The sequence below is a fragment of the Pan paniscus genome, chromosome 6 (genome assembly GCF_029289425.2).
Source record: "Pan paniscus chromosome 6, NHGRI_mPanPan1-v2.0_pri, whole genome shotgun sequence".
NCBI classification, from domain to species: Eukaryota; Metazoa; Chordata; class Mammalia; order Primates; family Hominidae; genus Pan; species Pan paniscus.
Window position 1 is genome coordinate 49,225,159 of NC_073255.2, and position 19,450 is coordinate 49,244,608.

Here is a 19,450-nt window from a genome sequence, read left to right on the forward strand (position 1 = left end):
TCGAAGGAGGAGTACAGGCTCAGCCACATTAATTTCCAGGGAGACAGCAGGACCCTCGGGGCAGGTGCGCTTCCTCAGCAGCGGCCTTGTGACCACCACTTTCTCACTAGCCACTGGGCCCATCACCCCTGAGGGGCTCCTGGCATCCCAGCACCCAGCCCAGCCTCCACCCACCTCCCGCTGCCTAGCTGGGGTCCTGAGTGACAGGCCAGCACTCCCTCGCTCCGTCCCATTCTCCTGATCCTTGGGCTGCCTTTCAGGGCACACACATTGTGCCTCAGAAGTCCCACACTGCAATGGAAGTCGTCCTGCTGCTATGAGGCCCTGACAAGGACTTGAGGGGCCCAGGCTTTCTCTGAGGAAGGAAAAAGGGCACAGGCGGAGGGCACCCCTGAGGCCCACCTTACACTGCAGTAATGGGAAGCTACAGCCCCAGCCTTGCTACAAAGGCCTGGCCTGGAGTTTCTGATGTGACAGTCCCAAGGGCCACTCAGGAAACAAGCAAAAGAGTCCCAGAATGTGAGGTGAGGCCCAGACGTGGGGTGAGGCTATGGGGGCAAAGTTTGGAAGCCAGTGCACCTACTGGGTTCCTAGTCACGTGGAACCCTCAGTCACACAGCCCTGAAAGTAAGGTGGCACAGACGGCATCTTCCCCTGTGCTGGTCTCTGGAAAGGGTCACCCAATGTGTCATGTGTCCCTGAACTCCAGGTCAGTACCCGCCCCAGGCCCAGCTTATGTGAGGGCTCACAGGTTCCTGGATCTTCCTGGGCCAGTGGGAGCCTGGCCTTCCCCAGTGCCTCTGGCCTGAGCTCACATCAGGCACGGGCCCAGAGGGCTGGCTAAGTTTAGAGATGCTGTCATCCGGCACCAGTCAGATGCTCCAGTGACAAGGCTTCTTCTCACAGTTTTTTGTTTGCGAAGACACTTCGCAGCAGAGGCTGGTTCAAAGAAGGTGGCCTGGCCAAAGCCGCATTTCTGCTGGGGTCCTGAAGATTAGGGGAGGCCACCCACCATGAGCCGGGCATTGGCAGTCACTTTAATTTCTAAGCTCACTTCTCAGCAATGTGAACGTCGAGATCCAGATGTGAGAGCTTTTATTTTCTGAGTAGGTTTTATTTCTTTGACATCTTTATTGAGATTTAATTCATATACCAAACAATTCACCCATTTAGAGTATATAATTCAGATAAATACATCTCAATAAATATATTGAGAGTTGTATATCCATTACCACAATCTAAGTTTATAACATTTTCATCACTTCAGAAACAAACTTCTACCCATTAGCAGTCACTGCCCATCCTCTTTCCATCCATTCTCGCTCCAGTTTTTGTCCTACAGGTTTGCCTTTTCTGGACATTTCATAAAAAGGGAATTAAACAACACATGGCCTTTTGCGACTGGCTTCTTGCACTGAGCATGATGTTTTTAACGTTCATCCACATTTTAGCATGTGTCAGTGCTTATTAGTATTTCATTCCTTTTTATGCCTGAATAATATTCCACTGTATGAATATAACACATTTTCCTCATGCATTCAATCAGCTGGTGGACATCTGGGCTGTTTCTACTTTTTGGCTATTATGGATAATGCTGCTATGAACCAGTTTTTGTGTGGACATATGTTTTCATAGCTCTTGGGCATATACCTAAGAATAGAACATTTTGAGGACCCACTAAAGTATTTTTCATAGTAGCTGTGCCATTTTACATCCTCACCAGCAATGAATGAGCATTCCAACTTCACACCCTCACCAACACTTGCTATTATCTGTCTTTTTGACAGTAGCCATCCTAGTAAGAGTGAAATGGCATCGCATGATGGTTTTGAATTGCATTTCCATAATGATGCCAAAATCTTTTCATGTGCTGTGGGCTATTTGTTACCTATTTTAGAGAAATGTCTAAGTCCTTTGCCCATTTTTTAATTAGGTTGTTTCTTCTTACTGTTAGGTAGTAAAAGTTCTTAAAGTATTCTGAATACAAATTCCTTACCAGACACATGGTTTGCAAATATTTTCTCCCATTCTATGGACTATTCTATTCCACTTTCTCAATGGTGTCCTTTGAATACAAAAGTTTTCACTGTTAATGAAGCCCAACAGCAAAACTATTTTTCTTTCGTTGTTTATGCTTGTGGTGTCATATCTAAAAAACCATTGCCTAATACAAAGTTGCAAAGATTTACTCTTATGTTTTCTTCTAAGAATTCTGTGATTTTAGCTCCTACATTTAGATCTATTATTTATTTTGAAATAATTTTTGTATATGGTGTCAAGTACAGCTCCAACTTCATTCTTCTGCATGTGGATACTCAATTGTCCATTTGTTGAATGAACCGTTATTCTTCTCCACTGGAATTGTCTTGGCACCCTTGTAAAAAATCAACTGAACATAGATGTATGGATTTATTCTACACTCTCAATCCTATTTCACTGATCTATGTATTTATCCTTATGTCAATACCACACTGTCTTGATTGCTGTAACTGTGTAGTTAGTTTTGAAATCAGAACCCGTGAGTCCTCTGACTTTGTTCTCCTTTTTCAAGATTGTTTTAGCTATTTTGGGTCTCTTGCATTCCTATGTGAATTTTAGGGCCAGGTTGTCAATTTTTGCAAAAAACGCAGCTGGAATTTTCATAGCAAAAATGTAGGTCAATTTGGAGTATACTACTATTTAACAATATTAAATATTCCAATCCATGAACATGGGATGTCTTTCCATTAATTTAGGTCTTCTTTAATTTCTCTCAACAGTGGTTTGTGGTTTTCAATGTACAAGTCTTGTACTTCTTTTATTAAATTTAGTATTAAGTATTTTATTTTTTAGATGCTATTGTAAATTGTTTTTCCTAATTTTGTTATTTTAAACTTCTAGTCCATTGAAATACAATGGATTTTTGTATTGGTCTTACATCTTGCAACTTTGCTAAATTCATTTTTTACTTCATTTTTAGTCCATTTAGTTTTTTAAATGGATTCCTTAGGATTTTCTATATACGAAAGCCTGTAATCTGAAAAGAGAGGTAGCTATAACTATTTATTTCCAATCTGGGAGCCTTCTATCTCTTTTTCTTGCCTAATTGCCCTGGCTAGAATCTCCTATACCATGCTGCCTAGAAATGGAAAGAGCAGATACATTCAGTTTTCCACCATTAAATATGAGGTTAGCTGCAGATTTTTCACAAATGTATTTTATCAAGTTAAGGAAGTTCCTTTCTACTTGTCATTTGTTGAGTTTTTATCATGAAATGGTATTGGTTTTTTTTAAATGCTTTTTCTGCATCTATTGAAATGGTTCATATAGTTTCAATGTTTGTTCTATCAACGTGGTGTATTATATAGATTGATTTTTGTATGCTGAATGAACCTTTCATTCTTGGGATACATCCTACTTGTTCATAATGTATACATAATCCTTTTTATATGTTGCTAGATTTATTTTGCTAGTGTTTTGTTGAGGATGTTTCATCTGCATTCATAAGTGATAATAGTCTGTAGTTTTGTGATATCTTTGGTTTTGGTATTAGGGTATTGCTGGCTTCACAGAATGAATTGGAAAGAATTTCCTCCTCTTCTACTTTTTGGGGGAGCTTGTAAAAGACTGGTATTAATTCTTCTTTAAATGTTTGGTAGGATTTACCAATGAAATTATCTGAGCCTAAGCTTTCCTTTGTGGGAAAATTTTAAATTACTAAGTCAATCTCTACTTGTTATAGGTCTATTCAGATTTTCTATTTCTTCTTGAGCCAGATTCAGTAGTTTGTGTCTTTCTAAGTATTTGTCCATTTCATCCAGGTTATCTAACTTGAGGGCACATAATTATTCATAGTTATTTCCTTATAATTTTTTTTCTGTAAGGTTGGCAGTAAGGTCCCCTGTGTCATTCCTGATTTTAGCAATTGGAGTCTTCTTTTTTCTTGGCTTTACCATCCCTTTTATAACAGTAACCTTCCTCCTAACTAGCACTCCTGAGTCTTCTTAATTATTCTCAGAGGTATTAATCACCTTCTACCCTATCATATAATTTGTTTAGTATTTATGTTTATTACCTGCCTCTATCCAGCAGTATATAAGCTCCCCAAGGGCAGGCATCCTTGACTGCTTTGTTCACTACTGTTTCCCAAGCACCCATTGCACATGGTAAGTACAGGCAACCAGACTTGCTGAATAAATGAATAAGCCTTCAGGAGAGCAAAAGAAATCAGGAACAGACTAAGACAGCTATGACTGTAACTATTATCCTTAAAAGAAACCAGGAAAAATGAAAAAAAAAAAAAAAAGCATGGTGATTTTGAAGCTCTGGCCCTGTGTTGTCCAATACTGTGGTCACTGTCACCATGTAGTCATAAGAACCTGGTCCAAACTGAGATGTGCCGTAAGGGTAAAATACACACCAGATTTCAAGACATAGTACAAAAAGGAACGCAAAATAGCTTAATAATTTCTGTTTTGATTACATGTTGAAATGATTTTTTAATTTTTGTACAGATGGGGTTTTGCCATGTTGCCCACGGTCTCTAACTCCTGGGCTCAAGCGATCCACCCACCTTGGCCTCCCAAAGTGCTGGGATTACAGGCACGAGCCACTGCACCAGGCCTCTGAATGATATTTTGGATATAAAGTTAAATAAATATATTTTTAAAGTTCCTTTCACCTGTTTCTTTTTTCTTTAAGTACTAGAAAATTTTTAATCACACATATGGCTCAACTTTGTATCACATTTAATCTCTTCTGGACAATGCAGCTCTCGACAACTTGGATGGGGTGGGCGGTGGGGTAGTAATGTCATTGTGAATGTAGAGAAAATGAAGGTAAACTTCAAATTCATGCCTAGGTGGGCTCTGAAAGAACCAAGGGTTATATGAAGGAGTGTGGGCTTAGGCGAGTGTCTGGCCTCAGGTGCAGACTCCTCTGCAGAGTCTAGGTATGCAGTGCCCACTGGAATCACCTGGGAGCTTTTAAAAAATGCTGATACCCCATTTCCCTAGTGTCTGGCTAAATGCGATGGGGCCTGAATACTCCTCAGGGGCTTCCCATGTGTGGTCGGGGTTGAGAACCACCACATGGTCATCTTCTTTGGGAGGGCCTGCTCCTAACCAGACTCATACCCTTTGCCCAGAAAGCCCCTAACTAATGGCCTGGATCAAACTCACAGACGCTGAGAATCAGGCAGCACCTCAACAAACAAGAAGTCATGTGAACAACCTCATTAAGAAATGAGCTGAAAGCTGCAAGCCTCTTGGAGTCAAGCTCCATGACAGACATATAAGTGCTGACAGCCCTGCTACTGCATTTCACAGGGTGACAAGACTGTCTACCCAGACTGGACATCAGAATACCCGCAAGACCTACCTGCAGAGCCACCCAATACCTCTTATAAGGCCCTCATCTTTTACAGGGTGGGTGTGCCACTGCTCTGGGAAGCAGTCCCAGGTGCAAGGCCTGAGTGACCCAGACCATTGCTGAGTCACTGTGGAGCACCTACTGTGTGCCAGGCACTGTTCTCAGCACTTGAATTCAGGGTGTGTTGGGTGACAGAATCAGGGCTCCTCAGCTCCTTGCTGGAAACGGCACTCACTGGGATGTGCTTGACACCCAGAGGGCATTACAGCAAAAGGCATAACACCTGCAGTACTTCATTGTAAGGGCGACAGCAGCTCCTGCCCTCCAGGCTTCTCTTGCTGCTCACAAAGTGAGGAAACAAGGACTGTGGGTCCCAAATTCCACCCTGTACAAGTGTGCCATTATGCTTCCTCCCATAAAATCTTCTTAAATCTTTGCCTGGTTGTTGCCAATCTGTTCTAGAATTCAACAAAAGCTTCTGTCTGGCTTAACAAAGAATCATAACTTAAGTTATTTTTGGATAATTATGTCAATACAAAAAGAACTATGTCCACCAGGAACTGAGCCCTCAACAAGTGACCCTCTAACCCAGGAGACAAAAGCCACCCAAAAGTTTGGCGGCTAGCAACACCACCTTTCTCTAACATAAAAGGATGTTTTCATTTTAAATAAATTCAAGTTTTTCTATGAATAAAATATACATATCTGTGTAATATGCCAATATGATAATTTTTTAAAAACCAAGTTGATACATAATGCATTTTTATGTTTCTACACTAACAAAGTGACTTGCAGCTGTAAAAGATGCTTTAAAAATAATCAAATCAGATTCAATTTTTCTGGGGGAAGAGAGAGAGAATTAAATTTTTTGAAAATATATTTAAAATCTCCAGAAAGGCCACATCTCTTGCCTGGACGAGGGAGGTGGCATCACGGAACACAGGGAAATGGGAGTGGTCTTCCCAGGGACAGACATTGCACACTTATCTCCACCTGGTCTCTTCTAGTAAATTACTGTTAAATTCTAGGGTGGCTCAATATAGACTCTTTAAAGGCCAATGGAGCAAAAATGAGGGAAACATCCCTGTTAGAATTTTTAAGTAGAAGATACAAAACCTAAACATTGCATATCTCTCCCCTCTGCTCTTCGGGATTCCTAGAAAAGGGGGATGGAAAGATGGGAATAGGTCCTTCAGTTCTTTCAAGTGAGACCTGAGACATCCTTAGTCCTGTGGCCTTTGACCTCGGCAGGAGTCCACTTGCACCCACCTCCACAGGCCCAGCCCCTGCAGCTGGTCTTGCTGAGAACACAGCTTTCCTTCACAACAGTTGGGCCCTCCTAATGACCTTTCAGGCCCTGATTTCAAATATAGCATCCTATTATATATCCCATCACACTTGCTAGAGGATGGGTCCCAATTTTTGGTTTAAAAAATGTGGCCAACGCGTATGCACACATTTCTCTGCTAAGAATTGGAAGGCACTTAGCTGAAGAAAAGACTTACTGACACGGGGGGTCGTCATGAAAGTGTTGGGCAAACAGATTGCAGAATCACATATATGGTGATTCCATCTGTGTTTTGAAATCATCTATATCTGCTATATATGTAGATGTGTATATATGTACACACACACATATCCTCATACTGACATTAAAATTAAGAGGCCAGGTACCTCTGGAGAGTGAGGGAACTTGAGTGTAAAGGAGTCACATTTTATGGCACGTACTTCTGTATTACTTGGTGTGTGTGTGTGTGTCTGTGTGTGTTTTACAAGATCATATTGCCCTGGTAATTTAATTAATAAAATAAAAATTTCTAGTCTTGCTGGTGTCATATGGAGTCAGAGTGTTGGTTGTCTTTGGTGACGAAACGAAGTAACATCTTCACAAAGGGGAACCTAGAGGTAGGGGGCCCTTGGTTTGGAAAAGCACAAATACATCATGGTGAGCAGCCGGCCAAGGACAGGTGCCCAAAAGCCTCAGGTCAGAGTAGACCACAAGCTGGCCATGAGTCAGCCAGTGGAGTCACAGCATTTTTAAAGCACAGAATAGAGTAGGGTAATGAGCTTCTGAGAGGAGCAGAATGTGGATTCAAATCCTGACCCTGTGTGACCTTTCCTGGGGAATGGGGCTTCTCTGTGCCTCAGCTACCTCTCCTGTAAACTTGGGATGATTACAGTACCTACTTCACAGATCTAGCGCGTTAATATAATAAGCACCATTTAAGCGCTAGCAACTGTTACCAGAAAAGAAAAGAGTCCTGGTAGCAAGCATGCAGATATATTCTTAGCTCTCAGCAAAGTAGGCTATGGTATAAAAATACCATTAAATAGTAACTAAACTAGCATCACCTTAATGCACATCTTGCCAGCAATCTCAGCATGTGCGACTTCTTTTTAAACTACCCTACATTAAGGAATCAAGACCAGGAGGACTCTTGCTGGCCTCCTGGGAGCCAGGCCGGAAGGCAGAGGCCCACCCAACTCACCCCTTCCCCACCTCGGGCCAGGCACTGGGGACACAACCATGGCAGGGAGCCGGACCTCCGCCTCTCTGTGGGTAAGCTGTCCAGCACATCAGATGGGGCAAAGTGCCAGGGAGAAGACAAGCTGGGGGGAGGGGCAGGGAGCAGTGGGGAGGCAAAAGGAGAGCCAGGGCAGGGGGCGTCTGGGAGAGCCTGCTGAGCAGCCCAAGGGAGTGAGCTGTGAGGGGTCAGAGGAAGAGAGGCAGCTTGGCCAAGGCCCCCGAGGCAGGGAGTGCCTGGTGTGCTCTGGGGAGAGAGAAAGCAAATACGATGATCCCTCCTCCTCCATTCCTCTCTTCCCTGGCAACCGGCTCAGAGCTTGGAGACTCAAAAATTGATTCGCTCTGAATTTCCTAAGTTTATCTATTAACTACCTAACAGGCCATTCGCTTGTTCACAGTGTGCCTCTCGGCAGAAGGCATCCGCCAGCTGACAGTGATGCCCCCGCCAGCGGTCAGGCCACACACACCCCAGGATATAGTCGCTCGCTGGCGACTGGGGTACCACTGGATGGAGTCAAGGACATATCAAGGTCAGTTTTGGGCCTATCTGAGGTTTAGTGGGAGAGATGGGAGGGGTGGGAGATGCCCTAGACTGGAGCTCAGGGGCCATTCTTGCTGCCTGGGCTTGGGCAAGTTGCCAATCTTTCCTGAACTTCGGTTCTTTGTCTGTAAAATGGGGCTGGGGAGAAGGGCCTTTCTGGACAATTGGAATCAAATAAAACCAAACATTTAAAGTAATGTACACATTAGGTGTTGTTACAACATGGCCCAGCCCTAGCTGCCATCTCCGCCAAAAAAGGAGGGGCCCATGAACCCCTGAAATGAAATCCAAAACCTCGTGGGAGATGCTTTCTTCTAGGGAGATCTCCATGTTTGAAAAGAGACAACTCCCCAAAAATGGAAGATTCACGAGGCTGAATACAAAATGTGAGACCTCTTCCTACCCAACAAACGGTCGACACTGACAACCCATCAACACTGACAACCTGCCAACCCGAGGAATGGCAGCACCCAGGGAAAGGGGCGGCCCCAACGCTGCTGTGTGAGTGGACACTGCAGGGAGAGTGGCGGCACCTGCAAAGACAGAAGACTCGCGGACCCTCCTCGGCAGCCCCACTGCCAGGGACACACCCTAAAGAAACTCTCACACCTGCGCCCCAGACGCACTCAGGGCCCGGGCCGTGACGGTGCTGGCCACAGTGTGCTGAGTGACAATGGAACACAGGAGACAACCTAGATTTCCATTGGGATGGGGGCACGCAGGACAGTGTTCACACTACAGGTCGCCACGCAGCAGCCTGCGATCAAACACATCGACGAGCACAGGTGTCAACAAGACTGTTGAGTGAAAAGTACAAGTTCCAGGTTTTTTATGTAAAGTTAAGAAAAACACCCACACAAAACAATCCTATATATTAGTTATGGATACTTATATCCATGTGTAAATGTACCCGAAAGAGCCTGGGAGGAAAAATACAAAAGCAGTAGTTGGAAGAAAATGGGTTACTTAATATTTCTTTGTAATACTTCTTATAATTTTTTTAAAAAAGGACTTAAAGCCAAAATGACAAAAGAGTAACCATTTTCAATTCTGTGTAGAAGAGATACTGTGTTCATTTTATTATTTCTGGGATTTTTCTGGATTTTTAAAGTTTATCCAATATAAAAAAAATAAAAACTGCACTGTTGGCTGGGCCATGCCGGGCTGAGGGCTTCCTTGCCTTGCTCTGTACCTGCTCCCACATGGGCCACCAGGCTAGTGTCTGTGAGCCCTGCCAGGCTGAGCAGGGAAGGGCACACACTCCCTATAGAGCTGGGCAGGGCAGGGCCCCAGAAAGCGGCCCCTCTTGGCTGGCTGACCCTGCTGCCCAGGCCTCTGGGGAAGATTCGGGAGCAGAGACAGCAGAAAAGGATAGGGCAAGGGAGGGGAAAGGCCAGTGGCCTCGTCACACATGAGCAGCTGTGGGCCTGAGGCCAAGCCCTTCCTTTGGGCAGGGAGTTCAGCGCCACCTGACTGGGTGCCAGTGGCTGCAGCTTTAAATAAACTTGGACATGTCCACCTGGGGCCAGGAAGCAACACCAACTGTGCCCTGGGCAGGCACTGTCAACAACCAGCCAGCATATCAACCAAGGGACCCCAGCGCTGCAAATGGGCTGAGTGCCCACAGCTGAGCCCTGGCCTCAGACATCCCCCTTAGGTGCCCTGCTCTGCCCTCCCAGCTCCCTGGCCCACCTCTATGGCACGGCTGCACCCCCGAGGAATCGGTCCCTTACCTACCCAAGAGCCGCCACAGCAGGGCAGTGGTAGGCCCTTGGTGTCGCCAGGGACCCGGCGCCTAGCAGGGCTCCACAAAGGTGCACTAGGCTGAGCTGCCTGCTCCTGGCTTGGGCATCTCCTCTTGTCCCAGGTCATGGGGCTCCCCTCGATGCCAGGCCCCACTCCTCACCTCGCAATGCATGGCTCCCAGTGCTTTCGCTCAGGAGGCCACACTCGCTCCTTTCCAGCAGCAGCTCATTCTCTGGCTTGACAGAGAAGCCCAGCAGTCTTAGCCCCACCTGGTCTCCACCTCTGGAGCCACCTCTCTCAACCTTCCCCAGGCAGCCCCAAAGACCTCCATTCCCCAGTGTGGGTGGCACTGGCCAGGACATCCAGCTGCGCTGGAATCGGAGGCTCAGCGGGGAGCTGGCCACCCGGACACTGCCGCTGGACGCAGGGAGGCTCGCAGCAAAGGGAAGAAGGAACAGCCAGAGTGAGCTGCAGTCTGAGGACACTGGGTGCACATGGGGAGGTCTTGAAAGTGGCTTCTTTGGAGAAGACCAGGGACACCTGCTGTGAGGGCCTCTGTGCTTCTGAGCGCAAGCAGAAAAGACAACAAGAAGGCTCCTGAGGAAAGACTGACTTCCCACTGTTGCTCTCTTCCTCAGAGAACCAGGCACATTAACTGCCACCCACCTGCCCCTCCAGTGGCCAGGACACCTCTGGAGGCCAAGAGGACAGACGGGGGTAGATCGGTGCATCTGAGGGATGAAGACCGGGGAGCCAGCCACCCACTCAGGGATCCGCATGAAGGGGGCTGGGCTCGCCCTCTCCCTCGAGGTCTCAGCCCTGGGGTGCTCTCCAGATCCACCCAAGGAAGGGTCCCCCAGCCAGCCTGGCCCCCCACCCCACCCATTCAGCATGGGCTTCTTGCAGGGCTGGGCTCCACATCCCTACCCCCTACCAGAATTCTCTCCACACGTGCAGGGAGAAGTGGGGAATGAACACACCCCCACACTCCTCCAGCTCCGCACTCCACAATTATCAATGATCAGCGTCCCTCACCCACCACAAGGTTTCACCAGACACTTATTTAGTAAAGGAAAAAAAGGATCTGTTGCTGGATGTGTAAGAGGAAATCTCGCCAGCACCGCCAGCGCCCCCACCGCCTGCACTGAAGGGACGGAGGAGGATGGGGGAGGACGCAGGAGGATGGGGCTCTGGCCCAGTCAGGCTGGAGATTCAGGAGTTCTGAAGCTAGCCCTAGGGATGCCAGGTGCAGCCACCTTGATTCTCAGACGGGAGACCCCAGGCCAGACAGGAGGCCCCTGAGGCGCTCCCCATCTCACCCCAGGGGCAAAGCCGGGTCCGGGGACCACGAACCAGACCTTCGCCCTACACTGCTCATACTGCCAAGGAGAGAACGGGAGCCACGGCACCTGTTCCCCGTGAGGTCCCACTTCAAACAAACCTTCAAAGCCCCTTCCCCTTTAGGGCGCCTCCGCCAACAGTCCAAAATCCAGCCCCCATCCACCTCGATGACCCTGAAATTTGCAATCCAGTCAGGCTCTTAGTCTCTCCCCGCTATCCCCATGACCTGATCCAGGCTCCCTGACCTCGTCCTCCCCACACCTCCAAATTCCTGTTTCCAGAAGAATCTGGGGGAAAATCCTCCAGAACCCAGATTCCCCAGGGGACCTACAGCAGAGGCTCTCCCACGCCGGCACCCCCAGCGCGGATGGGGCCACGCGCAGGAGCAGGCGCAAGCAGGTCCCGCCACCCCCGCCGCCTGCCGCTCGGGTGGGGGTGGGGACAGCGCACCCGCGTCGGGGACGACCCTCTGGGGCCGCAGCCGACCCCTCCCGGCGCTCCAGGCCCGGCGGCCACCCCCGCGCGCCCCTCCTCTCTGACCTCCCCGCCGCCAAATGCGTCACGTCTGCCGGGCGCTCCGGGGACACCTGCTGCCGCCCCCGCCGCGCCAAGTCGCGACCCCGGAGCCCCGGCCCGGCAGCCGCGCTGGGCAGAGCTGGGCAGGGCCGCGCGCGCTGAGGTCAGGCAGCCAGGCCCGGGGCCGGGGGCTCGCGGGTCGGGGCCGCGCGGGGCCGTGCGCTTGGACCCGGAGCCCAGAGAAGCCGGCGGCGCGCGGGGCCGCAGTGCGCCTGGAGCCGGCGGCGCGGAGGGTCCCGGAGGTCCCGGCCCTCTGGGGTCCCCGGCCCAGCCCGCGCGCGCCGCTGCTCTTACTTGCCAATATCCTCGTAGAGCTGGTACTCGTCGGTGAAGCGGGTGCAGGTCACCGTGGTGGCCATGGCGGCGGCGGACGGGCTCGGCGTGCGCTCGGCTGCGCTCGGGCGGCGGCGACTCCGGCTCCCGCTCGCGGGCACGGCGGCGACACGGGCGCGGGCGCGGGAGACACCTCGGCTCGCGGCGCCAGGCGGGGGCCGGGCTGGGCTGCGCCGGGCGGCGAGCGCACGCGAGATCTGCTCGCTCCGTCCTCGCCAGGAGCGCGCCGCACACCTACGCGCGGAGAGGCGCGGGCGCCGCTGTCACCGCCGCCGCCGCCGCGCCCGCCCCGCCCGCCGCCCCCTGCACGCGCCTTCCCCGCGCCCTGCACACGCTGCTCCTGCACCCGCACCCGCAAGGCACCGGCGCCCTGCATCTGCACACGCGCCCTGCACACACACCCTTGCCCCGCACCCGCAACGCACCTGCACCTGCACCTGCACTCACACGCGCGCCCGCCCCCGCCCGCCCCCGCACCCTACACACACACCCGCGCCCTGTACTGACGCCTTCATCCTCTACCCGCACCACGCCCGCACCTCGCGCACGCAGGCCACTTGCTGCTGCCGACCCCTCGCTCTCACATAACACAGAAGAGTGCACATAATGAACGCAGCCTCCTCTCTCTCTCTCGAAGGCCCACCTAGCCTGACAGCAGGAGGGGACTGGGGCCCACATGGAGGTAGAGGGCTCATGTGCTGCCCTCCACAGGACTCATTCCTCACACCCTCAGGAAGAGATGCTGCCAGATCCCTTCTGCCCAGTCTCCATCAGCCACACATGCCCCAAAGGCTGCCTGGCCAGGAGGAACCGCCCAGAAGGCAGTGTACACACTGGGTCACTAGCATGAGAAAGTGAAAGGGTGGGGCCTGCCCCCTCCCCTTGGTCCCAGCCCCTCCCTTCCCCCTCACTTCTCCAAAGACTGGTTGCTGGGTTGTCTGGAATGGAGGTCCCAGGAGGCAACATTCGGAGTCCAGACCAACGGACCCTGAGCCAGGGGAACAGGGGCTGCTCCACCAGCAATTTGGGGGGCCTGAGAGCTCACAGCCACCCTGATCAGGTAAAGGTACACATTCTCTCCTTTTCCAGCACGGTCCACCTGCCTGCCCCCTGCTTTTGCCTGGAGGAGGAGGGCCCACACACCCCAACCCCCTCCTGAAAGCAGCCAAGGAGGAGGAGAGTGCAGGGAGGCAGGCAGGAGGCAGGGCGACCCGGTTTCCCACAAAACAGCCTTCCCTGAGGCCTGGCACCAGGGCTGCTGTCCAGAACCGGGACTTTAGACCACTGGGCTCCAGCATCCCCACACTCTTCTCTGACGGGGTCCATCCTGGGCAGGCTCTGAGGAGGGGGTTTCCAGCAGCCAGCTCTGGATTTGGGTCATGCTGCTGCACTGATATGACTTCCTTACTGCTCCCCAAGGACCAATTCTGGGCCTATCCTGCTCATCCCTCTCACCTCGTGGCCAGCCCAGGGCAAGCCCCAGAAGCCACAATAAATGTCGTGTGGATAAGGGAGGGGATAAAGGCATTCTGAGTGCTGGCAGCCAGGGCCCTTCTGGGCCAGGATGCATTTGGCATGGGACTGCTGGGCAATTAGTAGACCACACGGCAACAAGTCCCTGCCATCGACCCACCTGCACCCAGAAGACACTAGAGGACGAGAAACTCTCAGGCCAAAGGCAAATGCTGGGCCACCTGGGGAAGTCCCCAGCTGAGGAAGCAGAGGGATCCTGGCCTTGACTTCAGCAGGACCATAGCAGGAAGGGAGACCCCGTCCATGTCAGACTTGGACTCAGAGAATCCTGGGCCATCCTAACAGACAGACTGGCATGGGCTCGAGAAAGGACTGGAGGCCAAGTCTGAGGTTTGTTCTTGGCGTTGTGTTTAACCCCACAGGAGTTTCTTCCAGCACCTGCTGGAAGCATCCATATTTTCCCTTTCTGAGCTCTGGAAAGACGAGGTAGGGCCACACAACAGAATACAAATAACAAGCCAAGCACGGTGGCTCACGCCTGTAACAAGCTCACAGTGGCTCACAGCCCCAGCTATGTGGGCCAGGGTGGTCTCAAACTCCTGACCTCAGGTGATCCACCCACCTCGGCCTCCCAAAGTGCTAGGATTACAGGCATGAGCCACTGCACCCGGCCGAGGTCACCTTTCAAAAGTTGAGAAGCTGCCCAGGACCAGGGTTACACAAGAATGTGGGGTCACTAAGAGATGCAATTTGAGATTCATTGTATCCTATACTTCTTCCCGCCTTTTGTACCTGTTAGCACCTGGGACCCCCAGGCAGTCCCTCCTCCGAGCTGAAATATTAGAGGTATGAAGCAGAGCTACCCTGGCGAGCGCAGGAAGGTTGGCATGATTGGGCACCAGACAGTGGGGAAGGGCTGGGCTATCAGAGGCAGCCAGACTGTCCCTACCCAGACAGCTTGACCCCACACTAACACTCAAAAAACAGCCCAGTCCCCACCCTCAGACCCAGATGGCTTCTCCCTATCATAGGGAAATGGGTAGAAGGGAGAAAGACTTCCAGCCATGACTCTCTGGTCCCAGATTCCAGAAGCCCTCTCATCTGGCTTTGGCTCTGGTCAGAGAGGCCCCAGACTTCCCCCTCTTCCCACCCCTGCCTTCAGGAAGGGCCCACTTCCACCCCAACCCCCGTGTCATCTCTGCCTCCCACCTTGTCCTTTCAAGCTTGCTTTCGTAAGCGAGGAGGGCTCTCCCTCCCAGGTGGCAGCTGGGGAGGGTGTGGGGAATATCAGTTCTGGGAGGTTATTGTTAGGACAGTCACCATGGCAACAAGCATCACATCTGCAGAGCCAAAAGTGCTGCACATGGGGTTCATTATCCCAAAGAAAGCCACGCCTCCCCTGTCCCCCTCACCTCCAGGGACTGCTGTCATGTGGAAGGGTGTCACTGCACCTCCTCTCTCAGGCCCAGCCATCCACCAGGGAGAGCAGGCTGTGGTTCCCAGAGCAGGAAGACCCTAGTCCATCCATCTCCCATCATCTGGCCCTTGACATGGCAGCCCATACAGGACACAGTGGCAAGCACATGGAGTGGCATGGTGGTGATGGTTATGATAATGATGGTAATGATGGTGGTGGTGGTGGTGATAATGATGATGGTAATGGTGGTGCTGGTGGTGGTGGTAGTGATGGTGGTGATGATAGTGATGGTGGTAAGGGTGGTGGTGATGGTGGTGGTGGTGATGGTAGTGATGATAATGATAATGATAGTGTTGGTGGTGATGGTGGTGGTGATGGTGGTGGTGATGATGGTGGTGGTGGTGATGGTAGTGCTGCTGATGGTGGTGGTGGTGGTAATGGTGGTGGTGGTAATGGTGATGGTGATGATGGTAATAGTGGTGGGGATGGCGATGGTGGTGGTGGTTATGATAATGATGGTAATGCTGTTGCTGGTGGTGGTGATGGTGGTAGTGATGGCCATGGTGATAGTTGTGTCAATGGTGGTGGTGGTGTCAATGGTGGTGGTGATAATGTTAATGATGGTGTTGGTGACAATGATGGTGATGGTCATGGTGGTGGTGATGGTGGTGCTGCTGATGGTGGTGGTGGTGGGGATGGTGATGGTGGTGGTGATAATGATGGTGTTGGTGACAATGATGATGGTGGTGATGGTGATGGTGATGATGAAGGCCATAGCTACAATTTACAATTCACTCATCACCTGCCCTAAACCATTCTAAAAGTCCAACATCCACCATTTTGAATAAACTTCATAGCATTATCATTGCCTCCCTTTTACAAATGAGGAAATTGAGACACAGACTCTAACTGACCTCAGGTCAGACAGCTAGTTTAGTATTGGCATCTGGATCTGCCTGACTTTGTGGCTGGTTCCTTTAACCACTGTGTCCTGCTTAGGGGTGTCCACCAGCCTTCTTTGTGCAGTTACTGTGTGCCCAGCTCTGTCCAGGCACTCAGTCACATCAGGGAATGAGATAGAAAAGGATTCTGCCTTTGCAGAGCTTGATAACAAGCAAACAAGAATGCATCTAGTACTCATGTTGTATGTAGATTTAAAACAAAGTGGTGTGCTAGAGAGTGACAGGGTGGCAACTTCAGAGTGGAAGTCCATGGAAGAGCTTTCTGAGGAGGTGATGTCTAAGCTGAAGTCTGAATGAAACAGAGAGGCTACCCTTGAGAGCCAAAGGGCAGGGTGTTGGCAGAAGAGGCTGCCATGCAAAGGCCCTGTGGCAGGCACTAGCTGGTGTGTTTAGGGAATGAAGACGGTGGGGAAGAGGGTGAAGCAGTCAGACCTAGCAAGGGCATTTTGTCAGTGGCTTATTGGCAGATGTCACCTGAGTCCTCCAAGGGATTTGGAACCACCTTGATGACTAACAAGCAAAGTGATAAAGCCAACTAACCATTATGGCCCTGGGCCAGGAGGAGCATCCACAGGCTTGGCTCAGAGGCTTGGCCCGAGAACATAGGGTGAGAACCCCCTAGACTTCCTCCCTTCTCACCAAGCATCCAAGCATAAGTTGGACACCAGCACCTGTCCCGGAGATACTGTGCCCTTGGGCAAAGGGAGGGAAGTGAGAGCAACCCCTGCTAAGTCTGCTGCCAGGCTGAGGCTCTGGGCCACCCCCCCCCTCTGTTGGCTGGGGCTCCCTGGAGCACCCCTGGCACTCTCTGGCTGCCAGGCGAGGTGGACCCTTCCTGACTGACCCCACCTTAGCTGTCCTCATTGGTGTCACCTCCATCCTCCTGGAGTTGCCTCAGGCCCTAGGCCCCAGAAGTCCAGGCACTGTCCCAGCCCAGCCAGGCCCCCAACGCAGGTATATCTAGCAGCTAGGAGTAGTTAGGCTGATAGGAACAGGTCCCAGATGGCCCATAAGTGGCTCCCAGATCCTCCTTTCCTGTAGTGGACACCAGGGATTTGTCATCATGGAAATGGCCTCCTAGCATGTGTCAGAAGACTCTGCACTCAGGCCCCTTCCATCCCACCCTGTGTAGCCTCCACCTGCAGGCACAAAGGCTGTGCTAAAGCAGAAAGCCTGGCTACCAGCCTGGAGTTCCCAGCATGGACACAGGCCTGTGTGCACCAGCCAGGGCTAACACAAGGCAGCCATTCCCCTAAGCATCAGGGGTGGCACCTGGGGTGGTCGCAAAGCCCTCAGGAACCAAGCTGCCTCCAGCTTTCTGCTCCTGCATCTGGCGCTGGCCCTCTTCCTGGAGCTCTGACATGGAGATTTAGCTGTCATATCCATGTTCCCAGCAGCAGGATAGAGAAAGGGAGGGGGAATGGTGGGCACTGGTCAACTTTCTGCCACATGACCCCGCTGACAGCTGAATCACGTGCTTTCATTTGGCTGCAAGGGAGGCTGGGTTGTGGGGTGTCTATGACTGAAGAAGTGGAGAAGGATGCTGGGGAAAATGTGGCTTTTGCCGCCTCGTCCATGCAGTGCCTCACTCATTCTCCAGCCCTCGCTGCTAAGGAACCAAAGTCCAGGGAGCACAAGGCAGCTGTTTCTGGGTTCTGCCTTGTGATAGGAGCTAATATCTAATTGCTGTTAGGATTATTATTGTTGACAGATGCAAAACACTATAAAAGAGAATGTGCATAAATACAGGACAGCCACTTTGGAGAACTGTTTGACAGTTTATTATAAAGCTAAACAAATACCTTCCCTATGACCTGGCAATTCCTCTTAGGCTTTTACCCCAAAAAAGTAAAAACATATGTCAGGAAAAGAAAAAGAGAGGCCGGGTGCAGTGGCTCATGCCTGTAATCTCAACACTTTGGGAGGCTGAGGCGGGCAGATCGCCTGAGGTCAGGTGTTCAAGACCAACCTGGCCAACATATTGAAACCCCGTCTCAACTAAAAATTAAAAAATTAGCCTGGCATGGTGGTGCACACCTGTAATCCCAGCTACCCAGGAGGCTGAGGCATGAGAATTGCTTGAACCTGGGAGGCAGAGGTTGCAGTGAACCAAGATTGCACCACTGCACTCCAGCCTGGGTGACAGAGCGAGACTCTGTCTCAAAAAAAAAAAGGAAAAGAAAAACAAAGAAACAAACTTGTACAAGAGCATTTATAGTAGCTTTATTCACAGTAGGTGAAACTGGAAGCAATGTATTAATGTCCATAAACAGGAATGCAGGTAAACAAATTGGTGTAAATAAATTAAAAATAATAACTACTAGTACACTCCACAACATGAATGAATCGCTCAGACATGAGGCTGAACCAAAGAAGCCAGACACAAAGAATACACACCACATAATTCCATTCTACACATTCTAGAACTAATCAATGGTTCTAGAAATCAGAAAAGTGGCTGTCTCGGCAGAGGGTTGGGGTGGTGCTGGGATTGACTTGGAGGAGCTGAAGGGAATTTTCTGGGATATTAAAATGTTCTGTATATTTTCTGTGGCTACACAAGGGTATACATTTGTCAAAAACCTGGAAAAAACTGTACCCTTAAAATCAGTGTGTTTTATGTAAAGGTAATTTACATGTAAGTTCCGTGTAATTATGTATGTAAAGTATACCTCAACTTTAAAATGACATGAAATGTATGTTCATATGCCATATGGAGAATATACTTTTTTCAGTCACATGGAAGAGCCTAGTACTAGGAGACAAGTACTAGGAGACAAAGTACTAGGAGACAAAGGAAATTGAAAAAAAAAAATTCTACAAAAGCAGGAATCACTGCAATAAAAGTAAAAAGAAATAACTAAAGGAAAGCCAAATAAATCCGCTCAGCAGGAAATTTACATGACAGAATGTGGAGACTACAGAAATGAAACTTAGAAACAAACATGCGCAGGCTGGAATGCAGTGGCGTGATCTCTGTGTTACAAGCCTGGCCAAAGCCATCAGAGGAGATGTCACAGGCCATCGTGCCCTTATCAGACAGCAGGCAAGACTGAAAATAAACTAAGGCTTACCACTCAAGAAGCTAGACATGAATAGCAAAACAACCCCAAGAAAGGTGAAAGGATGAGCGTGATAATGCCAAACAGAAATTAATGAAAGAAAAACAATCATTACCACAACTA

The 19,450-nt window shown here is 50.2% G+C and overlaps 1 protein-coding gene across 8 annotated transcripts in view; it reads right to left on the bottom strand.

The window, feature by feature from the left end:
• Window positions 1-12,970, bottom strand: part of CAMK2B (calcium/calmodulin dependent protein kinase II beta) — a 109,612-nt gene extending 96,642 nt beyond the window's left edge. For 4 of the 8 annotated variants that reach the window (XM_034964026.4, XM_034964023.4, XM_034964021.4 and 1 more), the window contains exon 1: window positions 12,375-12,507. In XM_034964026.4, the coding sequence (XP_034819917.1) occupies window positions 12,375-12,439 (65 nt within the window). In that variant the 5' untranslated portion in view covers window positions 12,440-12,507. Of the gene's footprint in view, window positions 1-12,374; window positions 12,572-12,952 lie in introns of those variants that run through there. The other 4 variants (XM_055115896.2, XM_034964028.3, XM_034964022.3 and 1 more) reach the window with 4 other exon arrangements.
• Window positions 12,971-19,450: the final 6,480 nt, after the last annotated feature.